This window comes from Pseudorasbora parva, chromosome 14 (assembly GCF_024679245.1).
Source record: "Pseudorasbora parva isolate DD20220531a chromosome 14, ASM2467924v1, whole genome shotgun sequence".
Taxonomy (NCBI): Eukaryota; Metazoa; Chordata; class Actinopteri; order Cypriniformes; family Gobionidae; genus Pseudorasbora; species Pseudorasbora parva.
This window is the reverse complement of record NC_090185.1, coordinates 7458731-7484191: the sequence shown is the minus strand read 5'-3', so window position 1 is coordinate 7484191 and position 25461 is coordinate 7458731. Positions and strand designations below refer to the sequence as shown.

Here is a 25461-nt window from a genome sequence, read left to right as displayed (position 1 = left end):
GTCTCTTAATTTTTTTTTCCAGAGCTGTATATATTTTTGGTGCATTATTGTATTTAAATATTCAGTTATTTTTGTTCTTACAAAAATAGTTCTTAAAGCTGTTATGCTATGGCAACACTTTTTTTGCAACTTTTTCAATATCGTGATAATATCGTATATCGTGATAAAACTTCATCAATTAATCGCAACATGAAAAATTGATATCGGCACATGCCTATGTGAAGCTAACGCTGTAAACAGAAGATAGAGACGCTTTGATAAACATGACGACAATAAACACAACTGCAGCAAAATATGGTGTATTTGAGTTCTTCAAGCCATCAAGGGTATTTTCATAATAACAAAGTGTATTATAATGCAGTGCTGATTGACATAGAATACTATAAAATAACGCATCGTCTGCCTCACTCTGTGATGAGAAGCCACATCAGCTCACACACACACTCGACTGTCGATATGAAGTGAGGTAAAACATGTTATTAAATGTTGTCTTTTGTTGAACAGGTTTATGAACGCTTCACTAGTTTGTGAAGATGTTTGACTCGTGTTGTTTTTTTAAACACACGTTATAAGTGACTCAAACTCGCAGTCTTTCAGACGGAGCAGCTTTTATCACAGAGCCGCTCTTCGCTAACACACTGGGCATTTATTTATTTCATTAAAATCGCAGCGTTCGAGCTTTCATAATCGCACACAAGCCAAATCGCGATTGCGGTTTGATTTCGATTAATCGTGCTGCCCTAGTGAGCCGCAACAATGACAATCAAACGTGGATACAATGGTTTTAATAATTGATACTACGAAAACATACGACTAAATAAAGAATACAAGTATATACAGGATAACAAAAAGTAACGAAAGGAAGAGAAAGAGAGAATGAAGATAAAGGAAGGGTCCAGAATGCATGGGTCAATGAATTGCATGGGTTGCTTTGTGTTGAGTATAAAAGAATGCGTGAGTCCTCTCAGAGCGTTCTGTAAGCTGGAGCACTCTCTCTCAGTTCTCCCAAGTGATCGTGTCTCTGATCCACGGGAAGTTTGAAGGTAGTTTGAGGGCAAATGTTGCCAAAAGGGGGAGGAGAAAGGTGACGAGGCCTCATGATATTCAGGTGTGATTTATCACTCGGCGCCGTTTCTCATCATTTCAGTGTCCCTCCTCTGTCTCTCACCCACACCAGTCGAGAACCTGGCGAAGGATGACAATTTCAGCTAATCAAGGTCTTATTATGCATACTAGAAACTTTCAGATATGGGTGTTGAGGCAACTTGGAGCTAGACTGCAGGACAGTGACCCTTCAGGACTGACTTTGGACACCCCTGGTCTATAAGCTCAAAATTAAATTAGATATGTATAACAAATTTGACATGCACACATATGAACATACTCTGAGGACACCTAAAAAAGTTGTGGAGATTGGGCAAGATCTGGTGCTATAACTGCCAAAAAACGTATACAAATTTTAATAAAAAAATATTCCTTAGTAAATTGCCTTTAACCTCTTAACCCTCGCCCTGTGCTGAGAAATAAATAAAAAAATGACATACTCCAAATAAAAATGTCTGCAGCTCTTAAACCCTATGGTCTATATCCATAAATGTGGTCTTATTTTAAACTAGACACTTTAAATTATGTTACCCAAAAGTCATAATAACTCAAATAGTATAGGGACAGATTAAAACAAGGGGAAATATGCATGTAAGTGACTCACGTTTTTATTTTTTTATTATTCCCTTATGGAAAAAAATATTAGATTTTAATTTTTATGCCCTGAAAATAACCTAAATATAAAACTGAATGTCTGATCATGCTTTGATTAAAATTTGAGGACGATTCTCTCAAAAATGTAGCTTCTGTAAGCTTTTATGTCAAAAAAGACTGGGCGTCCTTTCAATAAAGTCCAATTATATTAGAACATTTGTGTAATAGTAAAGAGTAGTTTTTATTCAAATAAATCTGCAATAAACTGCTAATTATAATGCATTTGCAGTCCCTGATAACTAAAACAACTATTTACAGAATTTACAAGTGTAAAAAAACTCATTTAGTTGATAAAAACAGTCTCTTATTTAGTCTGCGCGTTGTGTGTAAGTGTGTGCGCTTACACTGGCAGGCGCTGGATACGATGAATGAATACTGTGGAGACGACGCTAAGTAACAGCTAAGTAAGCATGAGGTATTCACCAATGCTTCTTACGACGTCTCTTACAGAAACTACGCAAAATATTGTCTTTTGATTCGTTACTACATCCATCAATCAAATCTATGCTGGCTATGCATTGGCTAGGCATTGAATGGCTTATCCAACTAAAACAACCGGCGAGTTTGACTGACAGATGCATCACCCAGTGACGCGCTCCCTTTCTATTTATGTGTCCTAGTCAGCTTTTGATTGAAGGAGAGAGACCTGGGAGGGTTTAACAAGACCGGAACAGTCCACAGTACAAGGGAGATTGTCAAAATAAGGCTTACAATCGCTATTTCATTGAAAATGGACATGATTGATTACTCTTAACACAAAACGCTTATGCAAACAACGGAGGATTTTTAGTTTTTTCCCCTTATTTTTTCGTTGTTTTGGATTAAAAGTGGGATGCATTTTGAAGAGTGGACTCTTACACAGACATGTATGCTGTTGTTTCGTGGATTCGTCCGATCTGATCTGAACGTCAGGAGATGAAAGATGAGTACCGCGTTCATTATGCTAATGTTTAAATAGCCACTGCTTTAGCATTTAATTTAACCCTTTCCTCTCTGGTGTATTTATTGCAAAAACGAGTTCAGAACATGAATCTTGAGTGTTTTAGCTTTCAAATGATGCATAGTTTGTGATAGTTGATTGAACAGTTTGTATAAAACAAAAGTAATTATAAGTAGAGACACGCCCACTTGCGTCAGACGCCCCGCCCACGATCCGGTGCGGATTAAGAAGTTAAATGGTCTTTTTTCACCTATGATCTAAGTTTATTTATTTATTGTGATACCCATTATCCAATACCTAGGGCAGTGGCTACTCTTCCTGAGGTCCCAACAAGTAAAAATACATTAATCCATAACAATCAAAAGTGAATGAAACATACAAATCCAAAATTCATTCCAAATATCAAAATCAACAATTTGCTATTGTGTCATTAAATGTCCTTTAAAGATTTTTGTTTAACTTATTTTATTTTTACTTTATTTTACTTCAAATATATTATATGTAATGTCATATGTTATATGTAAATCATTCCATACAGGTCCTTCTAAAAAAAATAGCATATTGTGATAAAGTATTGTGATACAGATATTGCACTGTAGTGAGTTTTACTTTTGTCCACTCAAGGACACTAAGTAAGAGAGTGATTGGTACTCACATCACCGCTGACGTTGTGAATTTGGATCACATGTCACCTAAGGTGTGGTTATGAGTACATCAGATGACCACCTTCCCCCCTCTTAGTTTGGGACACTAGTCAAGGCCTTTTACTTTGGCTGTATGAGAACACTCCGCACAGGAGGCTGCCCAGTCATTTACAATGAATGTAAAGGGGGGAGAGTTGGTCAGCTGATTTATCTGAAAGATTGGTGAGATTTCTAACTTGTAGAGCCTTTTCTACTTTATCAGCACAAGGAAGACACAATTGTAATAAAATAGATTTTATTAACAAAAGATAAACAGAACAATTAACACAACTACTAAATTAATACAATGAATGATAAAGGAATAAAGTGCGTAAAATGCATAAAATACATGTGAGTAAGTTAAGTGTGGCTATAGAAGAGTTGTTTCTCTGAAACTAAGGTGAAGAACCTTATTATGCATTAAACAAATAAACGAAAGATTATTTGTTATTAGCTAGCATCAGTTATATTACCGCTAATGTAAATTAGAAAATCATACTGATAATATACAATGCCAAGGTCTCTAGAAAGAGGTTTGGTTAAGTGATATTTACGTTCCACGTGGTTGAGTAAGCAGTCCGATGGTGATGACTTCTTCCACTGGTTTTGCTGGGAGACAGTGCAGTGAAGAAAGGAGCTGGAATCTGTTTCAACAGCCTTGAACACGAAGATCTGTTGGATGCTGATCTCCTGGGGCACCAAAGGGTCCTAAAATATGGAACACGCAGATGAGGCCCTGAAGTAGGTGCAGAAGGTCCTTAATCTGGAACACGAGATGAGGCCCTGAAGTAGGTGCAGAAGGTCCTTAATCTGGAACACGCAGATGAGGCCCTGAAGTAGGTGCAGAAGGTCCTAAAATCTGGAACACGCAGATGAGGCCCTGACGTAGGTGCAGAAGGTCCTTAATCTGGAACACGCAGACAAAGGATCCTTGAACTGAAGGTTTGCTCTCCTGAGCTTAACCTTGTTGCAAATGTCTCTGTGTGTCTTCTGCCTCTTTGGACCAGACACTCGGAAGTTGGTCAATCTGCTCTGGTCTCTTTAGCATGGAGACTCGGGACGTGCTGTAGTCGTCTCGCTGGACTATAACTCTGAACGTAGTGTTGGTTAATGTCTCTTTCCTCACAGGCTGGAGGCTCAGAACGTTGTCGTATCTGTCACTGCCTCACAAACTGTAGATTCAGATCCTCGGATCTTGTGTTGTCTCTCTGGTTAAACCCAAGGCTCAGAACTTGGTTGCTCTGTCACAGTCTAATCCTCGGCGGACAGACTCAGAACTTGGTGAACTGTTTGTCTCTCGGATGAGGCGACTCAGAACCTGGTTGCTCTGTCACAGTCTAATCCTCAGCGGACAGACTCAGAACAAGGAGTGTCTATTGAAAGGGTACCTTTATCCTTTTCCGAATAGGAGGAGATTGCAATGTGCCGCTTCTCCGTTCCAGTGTTGCTAGTGGCTGCTGGCATCAGAGAGGGCACACAGTGTGGCCCACCCTTCTTTCCCCTGTGGAACTCATTTGCATACTGTAGAAAGTTCGAAGTCTTTAAAGTGTCTTTAAAGTTTATCAATGCATTTCTCACTTTCCAAACCACCATCAGAATACCCTTGGCAATATACTAAACAAATAGAAACCAAACATGATGGAAAAAGATTGAACTGTCATGTATTCATTCATTTGTTCATTAACAGCTGAATTTGTGGAAGATGTTGCATTACAAATAGCTGTCACTGAGAATACTTATTTCTCTGAATAAGTATGAGATGGATGTGTGTAGTTTACACCAGAATGGATTTGGATGGATCAGTTTTGGTCTTTCTTCATTTCACCCACTTCTGCTGAGGTCCTGAGGAATGTTTATGGCAGTCACAAATCAGGACATTAGGGATCAGTCTCTAGGTGGGTGAAGGGCAGAAACTGCATGTGGACCAATGAGAAGTCCTGTCCTTCCTGGGCTTGGTACTAGAGGTCTTCTTCTTGCCCTCAAAGAGGTGTCTGGATGTTGTCCAAGCATCTTTATCTGATGGTGTTGGACATCTTTTTTGTGCTAGTCCAACAAGATCCAATCAAAATGCAGCAAACCTTTGTCCACTGTTACGGGCAAAGAGGGGCCCGGCCATAAACTGAAATATTTCACCAACTGAAATATTTCAGGTCTTTTATTGTTTTAATACTGATGATTTTGGCATGCAGCTCATGAAAACCCAAAATTCCTATCTCAAAAAATTAGCATATTTCATCCGACCAATAAAAGAAAAGTGTTTTTAATACAAAAAAAAGTCAACCTTCAAATAATTATGTTCAGTTATGCACTCAATACTTGGTCAGGAATCCTTTTGCAGAAATGATTGCTTCACTGCGGCGTGGCATGGAGGCGATCAGCCTGTGGCACTGCTGAGGTGTTATGGAGGCCCAGGATGCTTCGATGGCGGCCTTAATCTCATCCAGAGTGTTGGGTCTTGCGTCTCTCAACTTTCTCTTCACAATATCCCACAGATTCTCTACGGGGTTCAGGTCAGGAGAGTTGGCAGGCCAATTGTGCACAGTAATACCATGGTCAGTAAACCATTTACCAGTGGTTTTGGCACTGTGAGCAGGTGCCAGGTCGTGCTGAACAACCAAATCTTCATCTCTATAAAGCTTTTCAGCAGATGGAAGCATGAAGTGCTCCAAAATCTCCTGATAGCTAGCTGCATTGACCCTGCCCTTGATAAAAACACAGTGGACCAACACCAGCAGCTGACATGGCACCCCAGACCATCACTGACTGTGGGTACTTGACACTGGACTTCAGGCATTTTGGAATTTCCTTCTCCCCAGTCTTCCTCCAGACTCTGGCACCTTGATTTCCGAATGACATGCAAAATTAGCTTTCGTCCGAAAAAAGTACTTTGGACCACTAAGCAACAGTCCAGTGCTGCTTCTCTGTAGCCCAAAAGTGTCTTGACCTGGGGAATGTGGCACCTGTAGCCCATTTCCTGCACACGCCTGTGCACGGTGGCTCTGGATGTTTCTACTCCAGACTCAGTCCACTGCTTCCGCAGGTCCCCCAAGGTCTGGAATCGATCCTTCTCCACAATCTTCCTCAGGCTCCGGTCACCTCTTCTCGTTGTGCAGCGTTTTTTGCCACACTTTTTCCTTCCCACAGACTTCCCACTGAGGTGCCTTGATACAGCACTCTGGGAACAGCCTACTCATTCAGAAATTTTTTTTTGTGTCTTACCCTCTTTGCTTGAGGGTGTCAATGATGGCCTTCTGGACAGCAGTCAGGTCGGCAGTCTTACCCATGATTGCGGTTTTGAGTAATGAACCAGGCTGGAAGTTTTTAAAAGCCTCAGGAATCTTTTGCAGGTGTTTAGAGTTAATTAGTTGATTCAGATGATTAGGTTAATAGCTCGTTTAGAGAACCTTTTCATGATATGCTAATTTTTTGAGATTTTGGGAATTTTGGGTTTTCGTGAGCTGTATGCCAAAATCATCAGTATTAAAACAATAAAAGACCTGAAATATTTGAGTTGGTGTGTAATGAATCAAAAATATATGAAAGTTTAATTTTTATCATTACATTATGGAAAATAATGAACTTTAGCACAATATGCTAATTTTTTGAGAAGGACCTGTATTTCCATTCCTCTGTTACAGTATGTTGTTTTACAGTAGTTTTTGAAACAAGAAGTAAAAAACATCCCTTTGATTCATGCCTAGTGTTGAAATTATGACTAGTACTATATAAAAGTTGGCATTACAGGACATTAGGAACTCTAAATTATTTCTAATAAAACAAAGCAGAGAGGCAATCTTTAATTATCTTTAATTAATAATCTGAAATAGTTATTATAATAGTATTACTGGCTTTGGGGACAGATATTACGCTGATTTATGGATCACCCAAATACTTTTGGTTTTAGTCAAGTTTACAACCAACTTATTATTCTGTACCACTTTGATCAATTTTAATTCCTCATCCAAAGCTGTAGACAACTGCTTAATTGATGTTGCACTTAAATATAATGTTTCATCTACATACATACCTGTCTGTGCACACTTTAAAACAAGAGGAAGTTTATTGGTAAAATAGAAAATAGTAATGCTCTTAAACCACTTCCTTGAGGCATGCCACATTGCAACTTTCACATCTGAAAAACATAAAAAATTGCTATGTGCTCCATTAAATACAAGTGCAATACTAGGCATGGATCTACTCAGACAAGTACATCTAACTTTAGACATGTCCTCAGAATCTACTAGCATAACAATTTCCTCAGTACAAGTTTCTACCAATGGTTCAACCCCTCTTGAGTATGCTTTCTTACAGAATCACCCAATTTGGGCTAAAGATAAGGATGATTGTGGGTTTTTGACAGGCGTAGAACCAGTCAAATTGACAGGAACTCCACCTCCTGTAACCAAACAATATCCAATCAATAAGGAAGCTATACAGGGAATCAAACCTATTGTAGAAAAGTTGTTGCAGCAATGAGTGCTAGCTAAAACCAACAGTCCCTGTAACTCACCTGTATGGCCCATAAAACTCACCATAGACTACAGAGTAGCCAATAAACATTGATAAAATCACCCCTCTTGTAGCAGATCCATCTACAATTTGTAATGGCTTACCATTAGATTGTAAAGTTTTTTCAGTAATTTATATGTCTAATGGATTCTTTTCTGTACCCTTGCACTCTGACAGCCAGTTATGGTTAGCTTTCACAGTTGACTATAAACTATTTAAGTGGACACGGTTGCCACAGGGATTTCAGAATTCCCCAACCATATACCATCAGGCTGTCAGATGTGATTTGTGTGACCCAGAATGTCCAGTCAAACAGTCCACCATGATTCAATATGTTGATGATATTTTGATTGCCTCTACAGATCACTAGGTACATCAAACTGACTTGAAAGCATTGTTGAACTATTTGCAGGTAAACAGGGCACAAATGTGGCTTTCACAAAGCTCAAATTGCTAAAAACCTAGATCAGCCTGTCAGATTCACTCACACTAATGGCTGTCTTTATCTGTTTCAGATTCAGATTCATATTGATATTTATCAGACTGTCAGATTCACTCACAGTAATGACTGTCTTTATCTGATTCAGATTCATATTGATATAGATCAGACTGTCAGATTCACTCACACTAATGAGTGTCTTTATCTCTTTCAGATTCAGATTCATATTGATATAGATCAGACTGTCAGATCACTCACACTAATGACTGTCTTTATCTGATTCAGATTCATATTGATATAGACCAGACTGTCAGATTCACTCACACTAATGACTGTCTTTATCTGTTTCAGATTCATATTGATATAGATCAGACTGTCAGATTTACTCACACTAATGACTGTCTTTATCTGTTTCTGATTCATATTCATATTGATATAGATCAGACTGTCAGATTCACTCACACTAATGACTGTCTTTATCTGTTTCAGAATCAGATTCATATTGATATAGATCAGACTGTCAGATTCACTCACACTAATGACTGTCTTTATCTGATTCAGATTCATATTGATATAGATCAGACTGTCAGATTCACTCACACTAATGACTGTCTTTATCTGATTCAGATTCATATTGATATAGATCAGACTGTCAGATTCACTCACACTAATGACTGTCTTTATCTGATTCAGATTCAGATTCATATTGATATAGATCAGACTGTCAGATTCACTCACACTAATGACTGTCTTTATCTGATTCAGATTCATATTGATATAGATCAGACTGTCAGATTCACTCACACTAATGACTGTCTTTATCTCATTCATATTCATATTGATATAGATCAGACTGTCAGATTCACTCACACTAATGACTGTCTTTATCTGATTCAGATTCAGATTCATATTGATATAGATCAGCCTGTCAGATTCACTCACACTAATGACTGTCTTTATCTGATTCAGATTCATATTGATATAGATCAGACTGTCAGATTCACTCACACTAATGACTGTCTTTATCTGTTTCAGATTCATATTGATATAGATCAGTCTGTCAGATTCACTCACACTAATGACTGTCTTTATCTGATTCAGATTCAGATTCATATTGATATAGATCAGACTGTCAGATTCACTCACACTAATGACTGTCTTTATCTGTTTCAGATTCAGATTCATATTGATATAGATCAGACTGTCAGATCACTCACACTAATGACTGTCTTTATCTGATTCAGATTCATATTGATATAGACCAGACTGTCAGATTCACTCACACTAATGACTGTCTTTATCTGTTTCAGATTCATAATGATATAGATCACACTGTCAGATTTACTCACACTAATGACTGTCTTTATCTGTTTCTGATTCATATTCATATTGATATAGATCAGACTGTCAGATTCACTCACACTAATGACTGTCTTTATCTGTTTCAGAATCAGATTCATATTGATATAGATCAGACTGTCAGATTCACTCACACTAATGACTGTCTTTATCTGATTCAGATTCATATTGATATAGATCAGACTGTCAGATTCACTCACACTAATGACTGTCTTTATCAGAATCAGATTCATATTGATATAGATCAGACTGTCAGATTCACTCACACTAATGACTGTCTTTATCTGATTCAGATTCATATTGATATAGATCAGACTGTCAGATTCACTCACACTAATGACTGTCTTTATCTGATTCAGATTCAGATTCATATTGATATAGATCAGACTGTCAGATTCACTCACACTAATGACTGTCTTTATCTGATTCAGATTCATATTGATATAGATCAGACTGTCAGATTCACTCACACTAATGACTGTCTTTATCTCATTCATATTCATATTGATATAGATCAGACTGTCAGATTCACTCACACTAATGACTGTCTTTATCTGATTCAGATTCAGATTGATATAGATCAGACTGTCAGATTCACTCACACTAATGACTGTCTTTATCAGAATCAGATTCATATTGATATAGATCAGACTGTCAGATTCACTCACACTAATGACTGTCTTTATCTGATTCAGATTCATATTGATATAGATCAGACTGTCAGATTCACTCACACTAATGACTGTCTTTATCTGATTCAGATTCAGATTCATATTGATATAGATCAGACAGTCAGATTCACTCACACTAATGACTGTCTTTATCTGATTCAGATTCATATTGATATAGATCAGACTGTCAGATTCACTCACACTAATGACTGTCTTTATCTCATTCATATTCATATTGATATAGATCAGCCTGTCAGATTCACTCACACTAATGACTGTCTTTATCTGATTCAGATTCATATTGATATAGATCAGACTGTCAGATTCACTCACACTAATGGCTGTCTTTATCTGTTTCAGATTCAGATTCATATTGATATTTATCAGACTGTCAGATTCACTCACAGTAATGACTGTCTTTATCTGATTCAGATTCATATTGATATAGATCAGACTGTCAGATTCACTCACACTAATGACTGTCTTTATCTGTTTCAGATTCATATTGATATAGATCAGTCTGTCAGATTCACTCACACTAATGACTGTCTTTATCTGATTCAGATTCAGATTCATATTGATATAGATCAGACTGTCAGATCACTCACACTAATGACTGTCTTTATCTGATTCAGATTCATATTGATATAGACCAGACTGTCAGATTCACTCACACTAATGACTGTCTTTATCTGTTTCAGATTCATATTGATATAGATCACACTGTCAGATTTACTCACACTAATGACTGTCTTTATCTGTTTCTGATTCATATTCATATTGATATAGATCAGACTGTCAGATTCACTCACACTAATGACTGTATTTATCTGTTTCAGAATCAGATTCATATTGATATAGATCAGACTGTCAGATTCACTCACACTAATGACTGTCTTTATCAGAATCAGATTCATATTGATATAGATCAGACTGTCAGATTCACTCACACTAATGACTGTCTTTATCTGATTCAGATTCATATTGATATAGATCAGACTGTCAGATTCACTCACACTAATGACTGTCTTTATCTGATTCAGATTCAGATTCATATTGATATAGATCAGACTGTCAGATTCACTCACACTAATGACTGTCTTTATCTGATTCAGATTCATATTGATATAGATCAGACTGTCAGATTCACTCACACTAATGACTGTCTTTATCTCATTCATATTCATATTGATGTAGATCAGACTGTCAGATTCACTCACACTAATGACTGTCTTTATCTGATTCAGATTCAGATTCATATTGATATAGATCAGCCTGTCAGATTCACTCACACTAATGACTGTCTTTATCTGATTCAGATTCATATTGATATAGATCAGACTGTCAGATTCACTCACACTAATGGCTGTCTTTATCTGTTTCAGATTCAGATTCATATTGATATTTATCAGACTGTCAGATTCACTCACACTAATGACTGTCTTTATCTGATTCAGATTCATATTGATATAGATCAGACTGTCAGATTCACTCACACTAATGACTGTCTTTATCTGTTTCAGATTCATATTGATATAGATCAGACTGTCAGATTCACTCACACTAATGACTGTCTTTATCTGATTCAGATTCATATTGATATAGATCAGACTGTCAGATTCACTCACACTAATGACTGTCTTTATCTGTTTCAGATTCATATTGATATAGATCAGCCTGTCAGATTCACTCACACTATTGACTGTCTTTATCTGATTCAGATTCATATTGATATAGATCAGACTGTCAGATTCACTCAGACTAATGACTGTCTTTATATGTTTCAGATTCAGATTCATATTGATATAGATCAGACTGTCAGATTCACTCACACTAATGACTGTCTTTATCTTTTTCTGATTCATATTCATATTGATATAGATCAGTCTGTCAGATTCACTCACACTAATGACTGTCTTTATCTGTTTCAGATTCATATTGATATAGATCAGACTGTCAGATTCACTCACACTAATGACTGTCTATCTGTTTCAGAATCATATTGATATAGATCACACTGTCAGATGAACTCACACTAATGACTGTCTTTATCTGATTCAGATCCAGATTCATATTGATATAGATCAGACTGTCAGATTCACTCACACTAATGACTGTCTTTATCTGTTTCAGATTCAGATTCATATCGATATAGATCAGACTGTCAGATTCACTCACACTAATGACTGTCTTTATCTGTTTCAGATTCAGATTCATATTGATATAGATCAGACTGTCAGATTCACTCACACTAATGACTTTCTTTATCTGATTCAGATTCATATTGATATAGATCAGACTGTCAGATTCACTCACACTAATGACTGTCTTTATCTGATTCAGATTCATATTGATATAGATCAGACTGTCAGATTCACTCAATTAATCACTGTCTTTATCTGATTCAGATTCATATTGATATAGATCAGACTGTCAGATTCACTCACACTAATGACTGTCTTTATCTGATTCAGATTCATATTCATATTGATATAGATCAGACTGTCAGATTCACTCACACTAATGACTGTCTTAATCTGATTCAGATTCAGATTCATATTGATATAGATCAGACTGTCAGATTCACTCACACGAATGACTGTCTTTATCTGTTTCAGATTCAGATTCATATTGATATAGATCAGACTGTCAGATTCACTCACACTAATGACTGCCTTTATCTGATTCAGAATCATATTGATATAGATCAGACTGTCAGATTCACTCACACTAATGACTCTCTTTATCTGTTCCAGATTCAGGTTCAGGTTCAGGTTCAGGTCTGTCTGCTGTAGCTGCAGGGATATTTGCTGTTTTTTTTGGAGTTGCAGCTGGTGTTGTGATTTACCAGTACCGCCGGATCTCTAAACTACAAAGACAAATCCGTAAGTACAGTTGATAAAGCAAGATAAAAATCCTGAGAATTATTATGCTACAGTAAAGATTTTTAAATATAAAAATATGTTTTTGTTTTATAATGAAGGACTTTAAATACATTCTTATAACATCAAAGACTTATTTTATTGTGTGTGTAGCAATAAAATGCACAGGCTTGGGTTCGGTCACAGTATTTATAACTAGCTTTACCAACAGAAGCCTCTGCAATACCTCCATTTAGATCTCAAACTAATTTAGACTGTGCACTTTACATCTGGTCAGGTTCAGCTCAGGCTGGTGATGATGCATTTCATACTAAAACATATAGAATAGAAATTTTAAAATGTAATATATTTTAATATTTATTATTAGATTAGATTAATAATAAACAGAACCATATCACACACAACTTAATGAAAAACAGAAATAAAAATAAAAATACAAAAGCCTTCTCTGACTTCTCAACATTTACACATTTAGTAGATACTTTTATTTAAAAGGAAGCATCAAATGACGAGTACAACACAAAACATGAATATTCAAAAACTATATCAGACAATATGTTAGTTTATATTTTATATTACAGTCTTTACAGGCTTTAATGATCAGTCATTGAGCAGGGTCAGATGTGGACTCTTGTGGTGTGTGTTTGTGTGTGTGTGTGTGTGAATGTGGTTGAGTGTGTTCAGGCTTTAATGATCAGTCATTGAACATGGTCAGATTTGGACTCTTGTGGTGTGTGTGTGTGTGTGTGTGTGTGTGTGTGTGTGTGTGTGTGTGTGTGTGTGTGTGTGTGTGTGTGTGTGAGTGTATGTGGTTGAGTGTGTTCAGGCTTTAATGATCAGTCGTTGAACAGGGTCAGATGTGGACTCTTTTGGTGTGTGTGTGTGTTTGTGTGTGTGTGTGGTTGAGTGTGTTCAGGCTTTAATGATCAGTCGTTGAACAGGGTCAGATGTGGACTCTTTTGGTGTGTGTGTGTGTTTGTGTGTGTGTGTGGTTGAGTGTGTTCAGACTTTAATGATCAGTCATTGAGCAGGGTCAGATGTGGAGCAGTTGATCATGATGATTTTCTTTCTTTCTGCTTTCATTGGTGTTTTTCTCCAGCTAACGTCTGTTTTGTGTTTCTCTGTCTCTGTTTGACATAAAGAGGAGACACTGCCTGGGACTGGAGAATCTGAAGGTACTGAAATATATAACACTGACAACATACACTGGGAGTTCCGAGGCTCTCTTATAGTTTATATTTATTATTTTACTGTCTTTACAGGCGTTAATGATCAATCATTGAGCAGGGGTCAGATGTGGACTCTTGTTGTGTGTGTGTGTGTGTGTGTGTGTGTGTGTGTGTGTGTGTGTGTGTGTGTGTGTGTGTGTGTGTGTGTAACTATAAATGATTGTGTTAATATTAAATCGAAATGCAATTTAAAAGAGAACTTTTCTTTAATATGATCTGTCTTGTGTGTTTTCTTTCAGATCTCAAATTATGACAGAAATAACCCAAAGCCAGAAGGGGGGAGCCTTTGACGCATTTTTATGTTTCCTGACTCCTGTCTGTGGCATTATCAACATTCAGAATCAATCCAGATCAGATTTCTCCTCATGTGAGCATCTGAAATCCCATTATGAACGAGCTCTCGCTGTGTGTGTGTGTGTGTGTGCGCGCTGTTGAGCTGTGCATTTGAACTATAAAACACACAAACATTTCATTTACTGATCTTTAGACTAACGCTCATCTTTATTCGATCCTCTCGTGTATATCTGATCAAAATCTCACATTTCATAATCATTATATAACACACACTGGACTAAACTCTTGTTCATGCAATTATTAGCCAAAATATATGATGATCTGTCATGTTTCTATATTAGAGCAGAATGTGTGGACTAAACCAGTGTTTCTCTGACTGATGTGTGTGTGTGTGTGTGTTTGCGTTGCACAACATCAGGAAGATAAGACCGTTCCTTATGCAGCATGCAACACCACTTCTTGTCCAAGCCCTGGTCATTTCTAGACTTGACTATTGCAATGCGCTTCTGGCTGGACTTCCATCTTGTGCAATCAAACCGCTGCAAATGATCCAGAACGCTGCGGCACGTCTTGTATTCATTGGCTACCACTCGCTGCCTGGATCAAATTCAAAGCTCTGACTCTTGCTTATGGATCTTCCACAAGCTCAGCACCCGCATACTTCGACTCACTCCTACGAGTCTACACCCCCACCAGAAGCCTTTGCTCAGCTAACGAGTCTACACCTCCACCAGAAGCCTTTGCTCAGCTAATGAGTCTACACCTCCACCAGAAGCCTTCGCTCAGCTAATGAGTCTACACCTCCACCAGAAGCCTTTGCTCAGCTAATGAGTCTACACCTCCACCAGAAGCCTTCGCTCAGCTAATGAGTCTACACCTCCACCAGAAGCCTTCGGTCAGCTAATGAGTCTACACCTCCACCAGAAGCCTTCGCTCAGCTAATGAGTCTACACCCCCACCAGAAGCCTTCGCTCAGCTAACGAGTCTACACCCCCACCAGAAGCCTTCGCTCAGCTAACGAGTCTACACCTCCACCAGAAGCCTTCGCTCAGCTAATGAGTTTACACCTCCACCAGAAGCCTTCGCTCAGCTAACGAGTCTACACCCCCACCAGAAGCCTTCGCTCAGCTAACGAGTCTACACCTCCACCAGAAGCCTTCGCTCAGCTAACGAGTCTACACCTCCACCAGAAGCCTTCGCTCAGCTAACGAGTCTACACCTCCACCAGAAGCCTTCGCTCAGCTAACGAGTCTACACCTCCACCAGAAGCCTTCGCTCAGCTAACGAGTCTACACCTCCACCAGAAGCCTTCGCTCAGCTAACGAGTCTACACCTCCACCAGAAGCCTTCGCTCAGCTAATGATTCTACACCTCCACCAGAAGCCTTCGCTCAGCTAATGAGTCTACACCCCCACCAGAAGCCTTCGCTCAGCTAATGAGTCTACACCTCCACCAGAAGCCTTCGCTCAGCTAATGAGTCTACACCTCCACCAGAAGCCTTCGCTCAGCTAATGAGTCTACACCCCCACCAGAAGCCTTCGCTCAGCTAATGAGTCTACACCTCCACCAGAAGCCTTCGCTCAGCTAATGAGTCTACACCTCCACCAGAAGCCTTCGCTCAGCTAATGAGTCTACACCTCCACCAGAAGCCTTCGCTCAGCTAATGAGTCTACACCTCCACCAGAAGCCTTCGCTCAGCTAATGAGTCTACACCTCCACCAGAAGCCTTCGCTCAGCTAATGAGTCTACACCTCCACCAGAAGCCTTCGCTCAGCTAATGAGTCTACACCCCCACCAGAAGCCTTCGCTCAGCTAATGAGTCTACACCTCCACCAGAAGCCTTCGCTCAGCTAATGAGTCTACACCTCCACCAGAAGCCTTCGCTCAGCTAATGAGTCTACACCTCCACCAGAAGCCTTCGCTCAGCTAATGAGTCTACACCTCCACCAGAAGCCTTCGCTCAGCTAATGAGTCTACACCCCCACCAGAAGCCTTCGCTCAGCTAATGAGTGAAGTCTTGTGGTACCATCACAGAGAGGCATGAAATCCCTCTCCAGGACTTTTTCTTTCATTGTTCCTGGTTGATGGAATGATCTTCCATCCTCCAAACACAGAATCACTTGCTTCATTCAAAAGACAAGTAAAAACTCGTCTCTTCCATAAGCACTTAATCTTACAAAAAAAAACAAAAAAAAAAAAAAAACTCTTCCTCCTCTATTTCTCTTTTCTTCTTCCCCTTTTCTGTTTTTTGCTACTCTGAGCGTTATACAAATCTTGGTATTTAGGGCACATTTTGCGTTTTCTTTGCCTCTTCTTGACGGATCGCTTCCTGTACTCCTGAGTTGTAAGTCGCTTTGGATAAAAGCATCTTCTAAATGCATAAATGTAAATGTGTGTGTGTGTATGTGTGTGTGTAACATGTTCATGTTTAATCCTCATCAGATCAGTGACACTTTAGTCTCTTCACTTCTAGAAGTTTCTACACACACGAGAGTTTGTGTTTAAATGAAGACGCTTCAGTGTCACTTTGACTGTTCATCTCTGTGTGAAAACTGTGTGTGACGCTTTTATTGCAGAAATTATCTTCACATTTATATTTCTTCAGTATTATTTAGCTTTACAGGTTTTGCTCGTTATAATCTGTGCCTTGTTTTTATTACACATAATTCCACTTCTATTGTATCATCTGTATTTTGTATTATCTGAAGTAAATCTCTCTGATCAGATGAATGTGAAGTTGTAAAATCTGAAGATTTTTACTCTTGTGTGACTACTGATTTCTGTGTTTTTATTTTATCAGAGAAGCTTCAGCTGGAATCTTTTGTATTTGCTCTTTTGAGCCGAACGCACAGCGTTCACTTCATGTTAATGTTCATCCTTTTTGAAAATGTTACAATTTCTGGTTGTTCTTTATTTTATCAGAGAAGCTTCAGCTGGAATCTTTTGTATTTGCTCTTTTGAGCCGGACGCACAGCGTTCATTTCCTGCCGTCACTGAATAAAACAATAAAAATGACCCACAGAAAAATAACTGAGGGCTTTTGTCTGGTTTATGCTCATCCTCATCCTCCCAGATTGCACAATTAAAAAGATTGAGACACTGTTTTAGTTCTTCAGAATGTCACACTGATGTATAAAGGAGTAATAAAGCTGCTCCGAATAAATTAAAAGCCGTTTGACTGGTAAAAACTAAAGTATGATGTGAAAGAACTGGCTGATAAAACTATAATCCAAATATATATATATAAATGTGCAATAACACAAAATCCTAAGGAGAGGATCCAACATTCAGAAAACATTTTAAAATCACTTGTATTAGATTTACACAAAAAGCCCATTCTGTTGTTCAGGGGGAGAAATATTTATAATGTAATATTTCATTCTCTGCTTGTGAGTTAAGTGTTATTGTGAGTTATAAACATTTTAAGCATCAGTTTATAAGGAAACTGCAATGAATGCGGGTTGGTGCTCATCCACTAGTTGGTGCTCCTGCAGTACAAGACAAATCTGATTTTAAAGTAATCTTCTATCTGTTATTTAGCAGTTAAGATGTTTATTTTACTGAGGTGAAGCAGTGATTGACTGATAGACAACTGCTCTGTAAGTGTTTGTAACTTTTCTCATTTGATTGTTTGTTCATTTGTTGTTGGATAAGTGTGTCTGTGCAGTGCAGGGGTGTGTATTATTAGTTTTGGTGTATTCTCGCAGTGTGTGTGTGGAGGAGTTAGCATTTGTTTGGTCATTGCCACGTTTGTGAGTGAGCATTTGTTGGGGGCGTTCCCAGCTGCTTTCAATAACGATACTCAGGTGAGTGTAAATAGCGTGATAGTCCGCGTAAGCGGCAGTGTGAAGCCCTCCTTGTGTGCAGACCGACGAGTGTAAAGACTTCAACTCTTCCCTGTGCAAGACTGACGAATGTAAAGACTTCAACTCTTCCCTGTGCAAGACCGACGCATGTAAAGACCTCAACTCTTCCCTGTGCAAGACTGACGCGTGTAAAGACCTCAACTCTTCCCTGTGCAAGACCGGCGAGTGTAAAGACTTCAACTCTTCCCTGTGCAAGACCGGCGAGTGTAAAGACCTCAACTCTCAATTCAAAATTCTTCTTCTCACTTTTAAGTCTCTGCACGGCCTTGCTCCCCCTTACCTCTGTAACTTGCTTCTCCCCTTCAACCCTACTCGCTCTCTACGATCTGCTGATTCCAACTTTCTGGTTGTCCCTCGGCATCGCCTTGCTTCAATGGGGGGCAGATAATTCAGTGTAATAGCACCCAAATTATGGAACTCTCTACCCCGATCACTCCGTTTTGTTGCCACTATCTCTGATTTCAAATCCATGCTCAAAACACACCTCTTTTCTGAATGTTATAGGTCTTAGAATTTTTTTTTTCTTTTTCTCCACTCCGATTTCTCAATTATTGTACCTGCACTCTCAATTGCCTACTGTTGTTCTGTCTACTCTGTTTGTCAATTGGCTTTATTGTTGTTTGTTTATTGTAAAGTGTCCTTGAGCTCTGGAAAGGCGCTATATAAATAAAACGTATTATTATTATTATTATAACTCTTCCCTGTGCAAGACCGATGCGTGTAAAGACCTCAACTCTTCCCTGAGAAAGACCGACGAGTGTAAAGACTTCAACTCTTCCCTGTGCAACTCCGCCCGAGCAAGGACCCCGACAAGGCACTTGAGTATCATTTTCCTTTTCATTATTTGTGTTCGGTTTTTCTAATTTCTATCCGGCCTTTTCTCTGATCTGTATTCACCATGTGCTTTCAAATCTCAACTATTAATACTAGCACTCGTAAATCACGCTTTGTACGCGCGAGACGCCGCAATCCTAATAATTTGTGCAGTCTACAGAAATCCTCTGCTACTTTACTCTCTATTCCAATTGGTCTCTGGAATTGCCAGTCTGCTGTAAACAAAGCAGACTTTATTTCATCTATTGGGACTCATTCTCAGCTCAGCCTTATTGCCCTAACTGAGACCTGGATCAAACCATAGGACACTGCACTCCTGCAGCCTTCTCAACCAATTTAACTTTTTCACACACTCCTCGGCCTATTGGGAGGGGTGGGGGTACTGGTTTGCTTATCTCAAATTATTGGAAATTTGATCCATTACCATCTCTATCAGCCAGTTTACTTGAATCACACTTAATCACTATTACTCACCCTGTTAAAATCCATGTGGTAGTTGTCTATCGTCCTCCAGGTCACCTCGGTAACTTTGTGGAGGAGTTGGATGTGTTACTTTCTAGCTTCCCTGAGGATGGCACTCCACTGATTCTGCTTGGTGACTTCAACATCCATCTTGATAAACACCTAGCCACAGACTTCAGCACTCTACTGACTTCATTTGACTTTAAGTTAGTATCTACTACGGCTACTCACAGATCAGGTAACCAATTAGACCTCGGCTACACACGCAACTGCTCCACGGACAACACTTTAGTTACTCCATTGCACACCTCAGACCACTTTCTCATCACTCTTAACCTCATACTGACTCCTGATACAACACATACTCCTACACAGATTACCTTTCGGTGTAATCTACGTTCACTCTCTCCCTCTCGCCTATCCGCTATGGTTTCATCTTCACTCCCTCCACCTGCTCAGTTCTCAGCACTGGACACTAACAGTGCTACCGACACTCTCTTTGCTCCACTCTAACATCCTCCTTAGACAGTTTTTGCCCCCTTTCATCCAGACCAGCCCGCCCCACCCCATCTGCCCCCTGGCTGTCTGATGTTCTCCGTGAACATCGCTCTGGACTCAGGGCGGCAGAGAGGAAATGGCGGAAATCTAAAAACTATACTGACCTTACCTTTTATCAGTCTCTTCTCTCTTCTTTCTCTACAAATGTCACCACTGCTAAAACAACATAATACCACAACAAAATCAACAATTGCTCTGACTCTCACACACTCTTTAAAACATTCTCCTCTCTCCTTTGTCCTTCTCCTCCCCCTCCTTCATCAACTCTTACAGCTGATGACTTTGCATCATTTTTCACAAACAAAACATCTCTCATCAGCAACCAGTTCTCCTCACCACAAACTGACACGCACATCTCAACAACTAACACGAACACGCTTCCATCCTTCTCTCCGCTCTCCGAGGCAGATATTCCTAAACTCATCCTTTCCAATCACCCTACTACCTGTCCACTTGATCCTATACCCACTCACCTCCTTCAGGCTATTTCTTCTTCAATCACTCCTGCACTCACTCACATTGTCAACACTTCTCTTCACACAGGAACCTTTCCCACAGCATTTAAGCAGGCTCGGGTAACCCCACTGCTTAAGAAACCCTCTCTGAATCCAGCACTTTTAGAAAACTACCGACCGGTATCCCTTCTGCCTTTCATTGCAAAGACCCTTGAGGGAGTTGTGTTCAATCAACTCTTTATGTTTCATGAACGGGACAACCTCCTAGACAACAACCAATCTGGCTTCAAAAGCGGCCATTCGACTGAGACTGCCCTGCTCTCGGTAACTGAGGCATTGAGACTGGCAAAAGCAGCTTCCAAATCCTCAGTGCTCATTCTGCTGGATCTGTCTGCTGCTTTTGACCCAGTTAACCACCGGATCCTCCTGTCAACACTTAAGAAGGCGGGGATCTCAGGATCTGCTCTCCAGTGGTTCAGGTCTTACCTCTCTGGTAGATCCTACAGGGTGTCATGGAGCGGTGAAGTGTCTAAGTCACATCATCTAGCTACTGGGGTTCCCCAGGGCTCAGTGCTTGGACCACTTCTCTTCTCCATCTACATGTCATCATTAGGTTCTGTCATTCAGAAACACGGCTTCTCCTATCACTGCTATGCTGATGACACTCAACTCTACTTCTCATTTCAACCAGATGATCCTACAGTCAGTGTTCGTATCGCTGCCTGTCTGACAGACATTTCTGACTGGATGAAGGAGCATCACCTTCAACTCAATCTTGCAAAGACAGAATTACTTGTTGTCTCAACCAACCCAGCACTTCATCAAAATTTCTCCATTCAGCTTGGTTCATTGACCATAACTCCATCAGAGACAGCCAGGAACCTTGGAGTTGTGATTGATGACCAGTTAAACTTCACTGACCACATTACTGCAACAGCCCGGTCCTGCAGATTTGCTTTATACAACATTAGAAAGATTAAACCCTTCCTATTAGAACAGGCTGCACAACTCCTGGTTCAAGAACTTGTTCTCTCCAGACTGGACTATTGTAATGCTCTTCTGGCTGGGCTTCCAGCATGCACTATCAAACCCTTGTAGCTGATCCAGAATGCAGCGGCGAGAGTGCTCTTTAATGAGCCGAAGAGAGCTCATGTTACGCCTCTCTTCATCAAACTGCACTGGTTGCCAATGGCTGCTCGCATCAAATTCAAGGCACTAGTTCTCGCCTACAAAACAACCACTGGCTCTGCACCAATATTCCTAAACTCACTTGTTCAGACTTACACACCCTCCAGAAGCTTGCGTTCTGCGAGTGAGTGACGCCTAGTGGTTCCATCACAAAGAGGCATGAAATCGCTCTCACAGACATTTTCCTGGACCGTTCCCACCTGGTGGAATGACCTGCCGATCTCAATTCGTGCTGCAGAGTCTGTAGCCATTTTTAAAACACATCTTAAGACACATCTCTTCCAATTGCACCTGACCAATAAAGAATAGCACTTAACTATCCATTAATTTTTGTTTGTGCCAAAAAAGAAAAACAAGTGTACTGAGCTAATTAATTGAGACTTCTTACAGCTCTTACAGGTTGTTGGCCTTGTTTGTTTCGTTGCTTCTATTGCTCTCCCCTTTTTTGTAAGTCGCTTTGGATGAAAGCGTCTGCTAAATGATTAAATGTAAATGTAAATAAGAATTTGACAGCAACGTAAAATGTTTTGCATGTCTTATTTTAGGAGGTGAGGAGCATTAGCATATATATATAATTTATTTATTTTAATTTTAATTTTATTATTTGCCATTCTGTTAGCAAAAATTGGTTAAAAAAATAACTCCATGTTCATAATAGTCAAGACATATTCATCAATAATTATTTTGTTATTGTTTCAAGAATAAAAAAATACTATGATGGCATAAGGGACATAGAACTGTCCAAGAAAAGCTTGTTATAGTTTAACGTTTACATTATCAACATTTTGTGATTAACTCTGTATATGTCCCTAACAGGGTGGAATACCTTCACAACCAGAGTCTAAACAATGAAACTGCCAATAATTATAATTTATTTAGTTCCTGAACGTGACCAATATGTATTCCTAATAGTTAAACATGTCACTATTTTGGCAGAATGCATAAAACATGAAAAACATGCAACTTTTCCCCAAAAAAAATTATGACGCCAAAATAGGCACCGACATAAAGAGCCATTCAGGAAAGTAGATCGGAAACAAAATCGCAAAGGCCAGGGCAAGAATAAGATGGCATTTATTGACAACAGAAAGAAACAAAAACAAACAAAGATATAAATATATACCAAAACTTAAAATAAGAACTGCTGAGCTAACTAATCTATAAATCATCCCTTAACTATGGAGACAAATAACAAACACAAGATAACACACAAAAGGATCTTCCGGCTCAGCTTACTTACCCTCTATTCTATTATAACTAAACAAACAAAAAAAAACTCACTATATTGTACAAAAGAAAAGGAAAAACAAACTCCAAAACCACAAGCTGATGTGGTTCCTACGGTGGTTCCTGAGGTAGCCCAAAAATCAAGTGCTTTCAGCCTCAGGTGTTAGGAATAATCAGGCTCACAAGTAAAAGAGCAGGGGCTTAAAACACAGTGCGGGAACATTTGACAAAACTAGAGTGCGCTTATAATAAACGGAGCATTACTGTACATTGGTGTGAATGATAATATGGATAGCTTTATAGCTATAGCTGCAGTGTGAGCTTCTTTTCTGTTAATATGCCAGGTGTGGAATAAGACAAATGGTCTCTCAGTATTACTTGATCTATTCCACCATCTCAGTTACAATTAAGAACAAATTCATTGTATTCAGTTGTGTTGTGGGCATTAAAACAGTTTGTCAAACTCAGGGCCGTGCAAAGACATTTTGAGGGGCAGTGGCCCAAACCAAAAAAGGGGCGGCGGGGTGGGGTGGCATTGGGGGCGAGGATTGGATGCTTACAAATGATCCATCTTACTCACACTATTCCTTTACTGACAGCCGGTAACTGTCTGATCTGATGCTCATTTCTAGAGACAAACTGACAAATGATACTGATATCATCAGGTGTATGATATTGATTGGAATGGACTGATAAATTGTACATTTCAGGCATCTTCACTTTACTTAAAACCTACAAGTTAATTGAGTGAATTCTATGACAAAATCTAATGTATTTTATTTTTTTATTTTTATAATGACTTCAATTAAAATATGGGCAAATAAATATTCATATGCTTGTACATAAGTCATAAAAATGTTTACCTTTCAGATGAATATCTTTTAATGGGATTCAGATTTTTCAGTTCAGTTATTCAATTATTGTACTAAATTGTCCAAATAAAATGTTAAGTAGAATATTTTAAAATGCTGAGTAGAATTAAAAGCTTTGTTTTTAGCTGCTTGTTCTCAAAAAGAAAACTGCAACAAAACAAAATAAAAAAACACCAGATGGCGCAATTTATCCGTTCAATCAATATCATACACCCGGTGATCCAAGTAGAAAAATGTAAATATCAGTAGGCTAGAATATATCAGTAAAATCCTTTGTCAGTTTGTCTCTAGAAATGACAATCCTGCTCATTTATTTTACTGTAAAACCTGTCTCTGTACATTAAACTTGAATCTTTTTCTTTAACTTAAAACTTTAAGATTTTAGGAGTCATCATTTGACTCAACACAATCCTGAACATGGTGTCAAATGTAATAATAATAATAATAATAAATATATATATTTTATGTGGAACTATTTTTAAATGGAGGTAATCTGGAAAAGGAAATTCCTTGTTTTTTCCCCCCTTTACTTTATTTGTAGCCTACATTTCAGCACATATTATAAGCTTTTGCAACTTTAAAAATAATGTGGTAAACATAATTGTGGATCGTTTTACAAATAGGTCAAATTTGATACCATGGTAGAATTTTATGTTTTTTTAATGACAATTTACTTTTAAAAATTGGTGAAGGCCTACCTAATATCTTTAAAATGAGGAAATGGCATTCCTGCCATGTAAATGTCACATTACAGGCGTCGTTTATTCTCTGAGAATTTGACTCGTTCTTTGTTATCATTTCTGAGGGTGTTTGCTGTCTTGGGTTCCAGCTTTAAGCTTGACACACTTCACACGCTTGATTCCGAAAACGTTTACTAAGAGGTTGTAATATATTGTAGTGTCATATTTTTTGATCAATTGTTTTTGTTAATAGCGAGTGCTCATCGTGTGTTTACATCTGACTGCGCGCCGCCATTTTCGAGTGACGTCATATTCATCCGCATCTCTGTCACAAAAGATATGGACTTCCGCATGAGTTGTAAATCCGATTTAAGTGGCGTTATATTGCAATTTTCTTGGCAGAAGTTGGACAGTCACGTTGTGAGGTGGGCAAATTAATAGTGAACCTAAAAAATAATATTGCACAGTTGAGTTAATCGTAAGAACAACGTGATTTGACGAGTTCCCCCGTTGGACTTAAACAGATGAAACATTCCCCCAGACTTAATGGAATGA

At 38.8% G+C, this 25461-nt stretch overlaps 1 protein-coding gene across 3 annotated transcripts in view; it reads left to right on the top strand.

The window, feature by feature from the left end:
* LOC137040001 (uncharacterized) overlaps positions 1–15890 on the top strand; it is a 51649-nt gene extending 35759 nt beyond the window's left edge. Inside the window, exons 5-8 of one of the 3 annotated variants that reach the window (XR_010897796.1) lie at positions 13116–13244; positions 14384–14416; positions 14710–14837; positions 15183–15890. Coding sequence is in view for 2 of the 3 variants with exons in the window: in XM_067415400.1 (XP_067271501.1) it covers positions 13116–13244; positions 14384–14416; positions 14710–14723 (176 nt within the window). In the remaining variant the exon portion in view is untranslated. Of the gene's footprint in view, positions 1–13115; positions 13245–14383; positions 14417–14709 lie in introns of all 3 variants that reach the window. The other 2 variants (XM_067415400.1, XM_067415401.1) reach the window with 2 other exon arrangements.
* The last annotated feature ends 9571 nt before the right edge of the window (positions 15891–25461 follow it).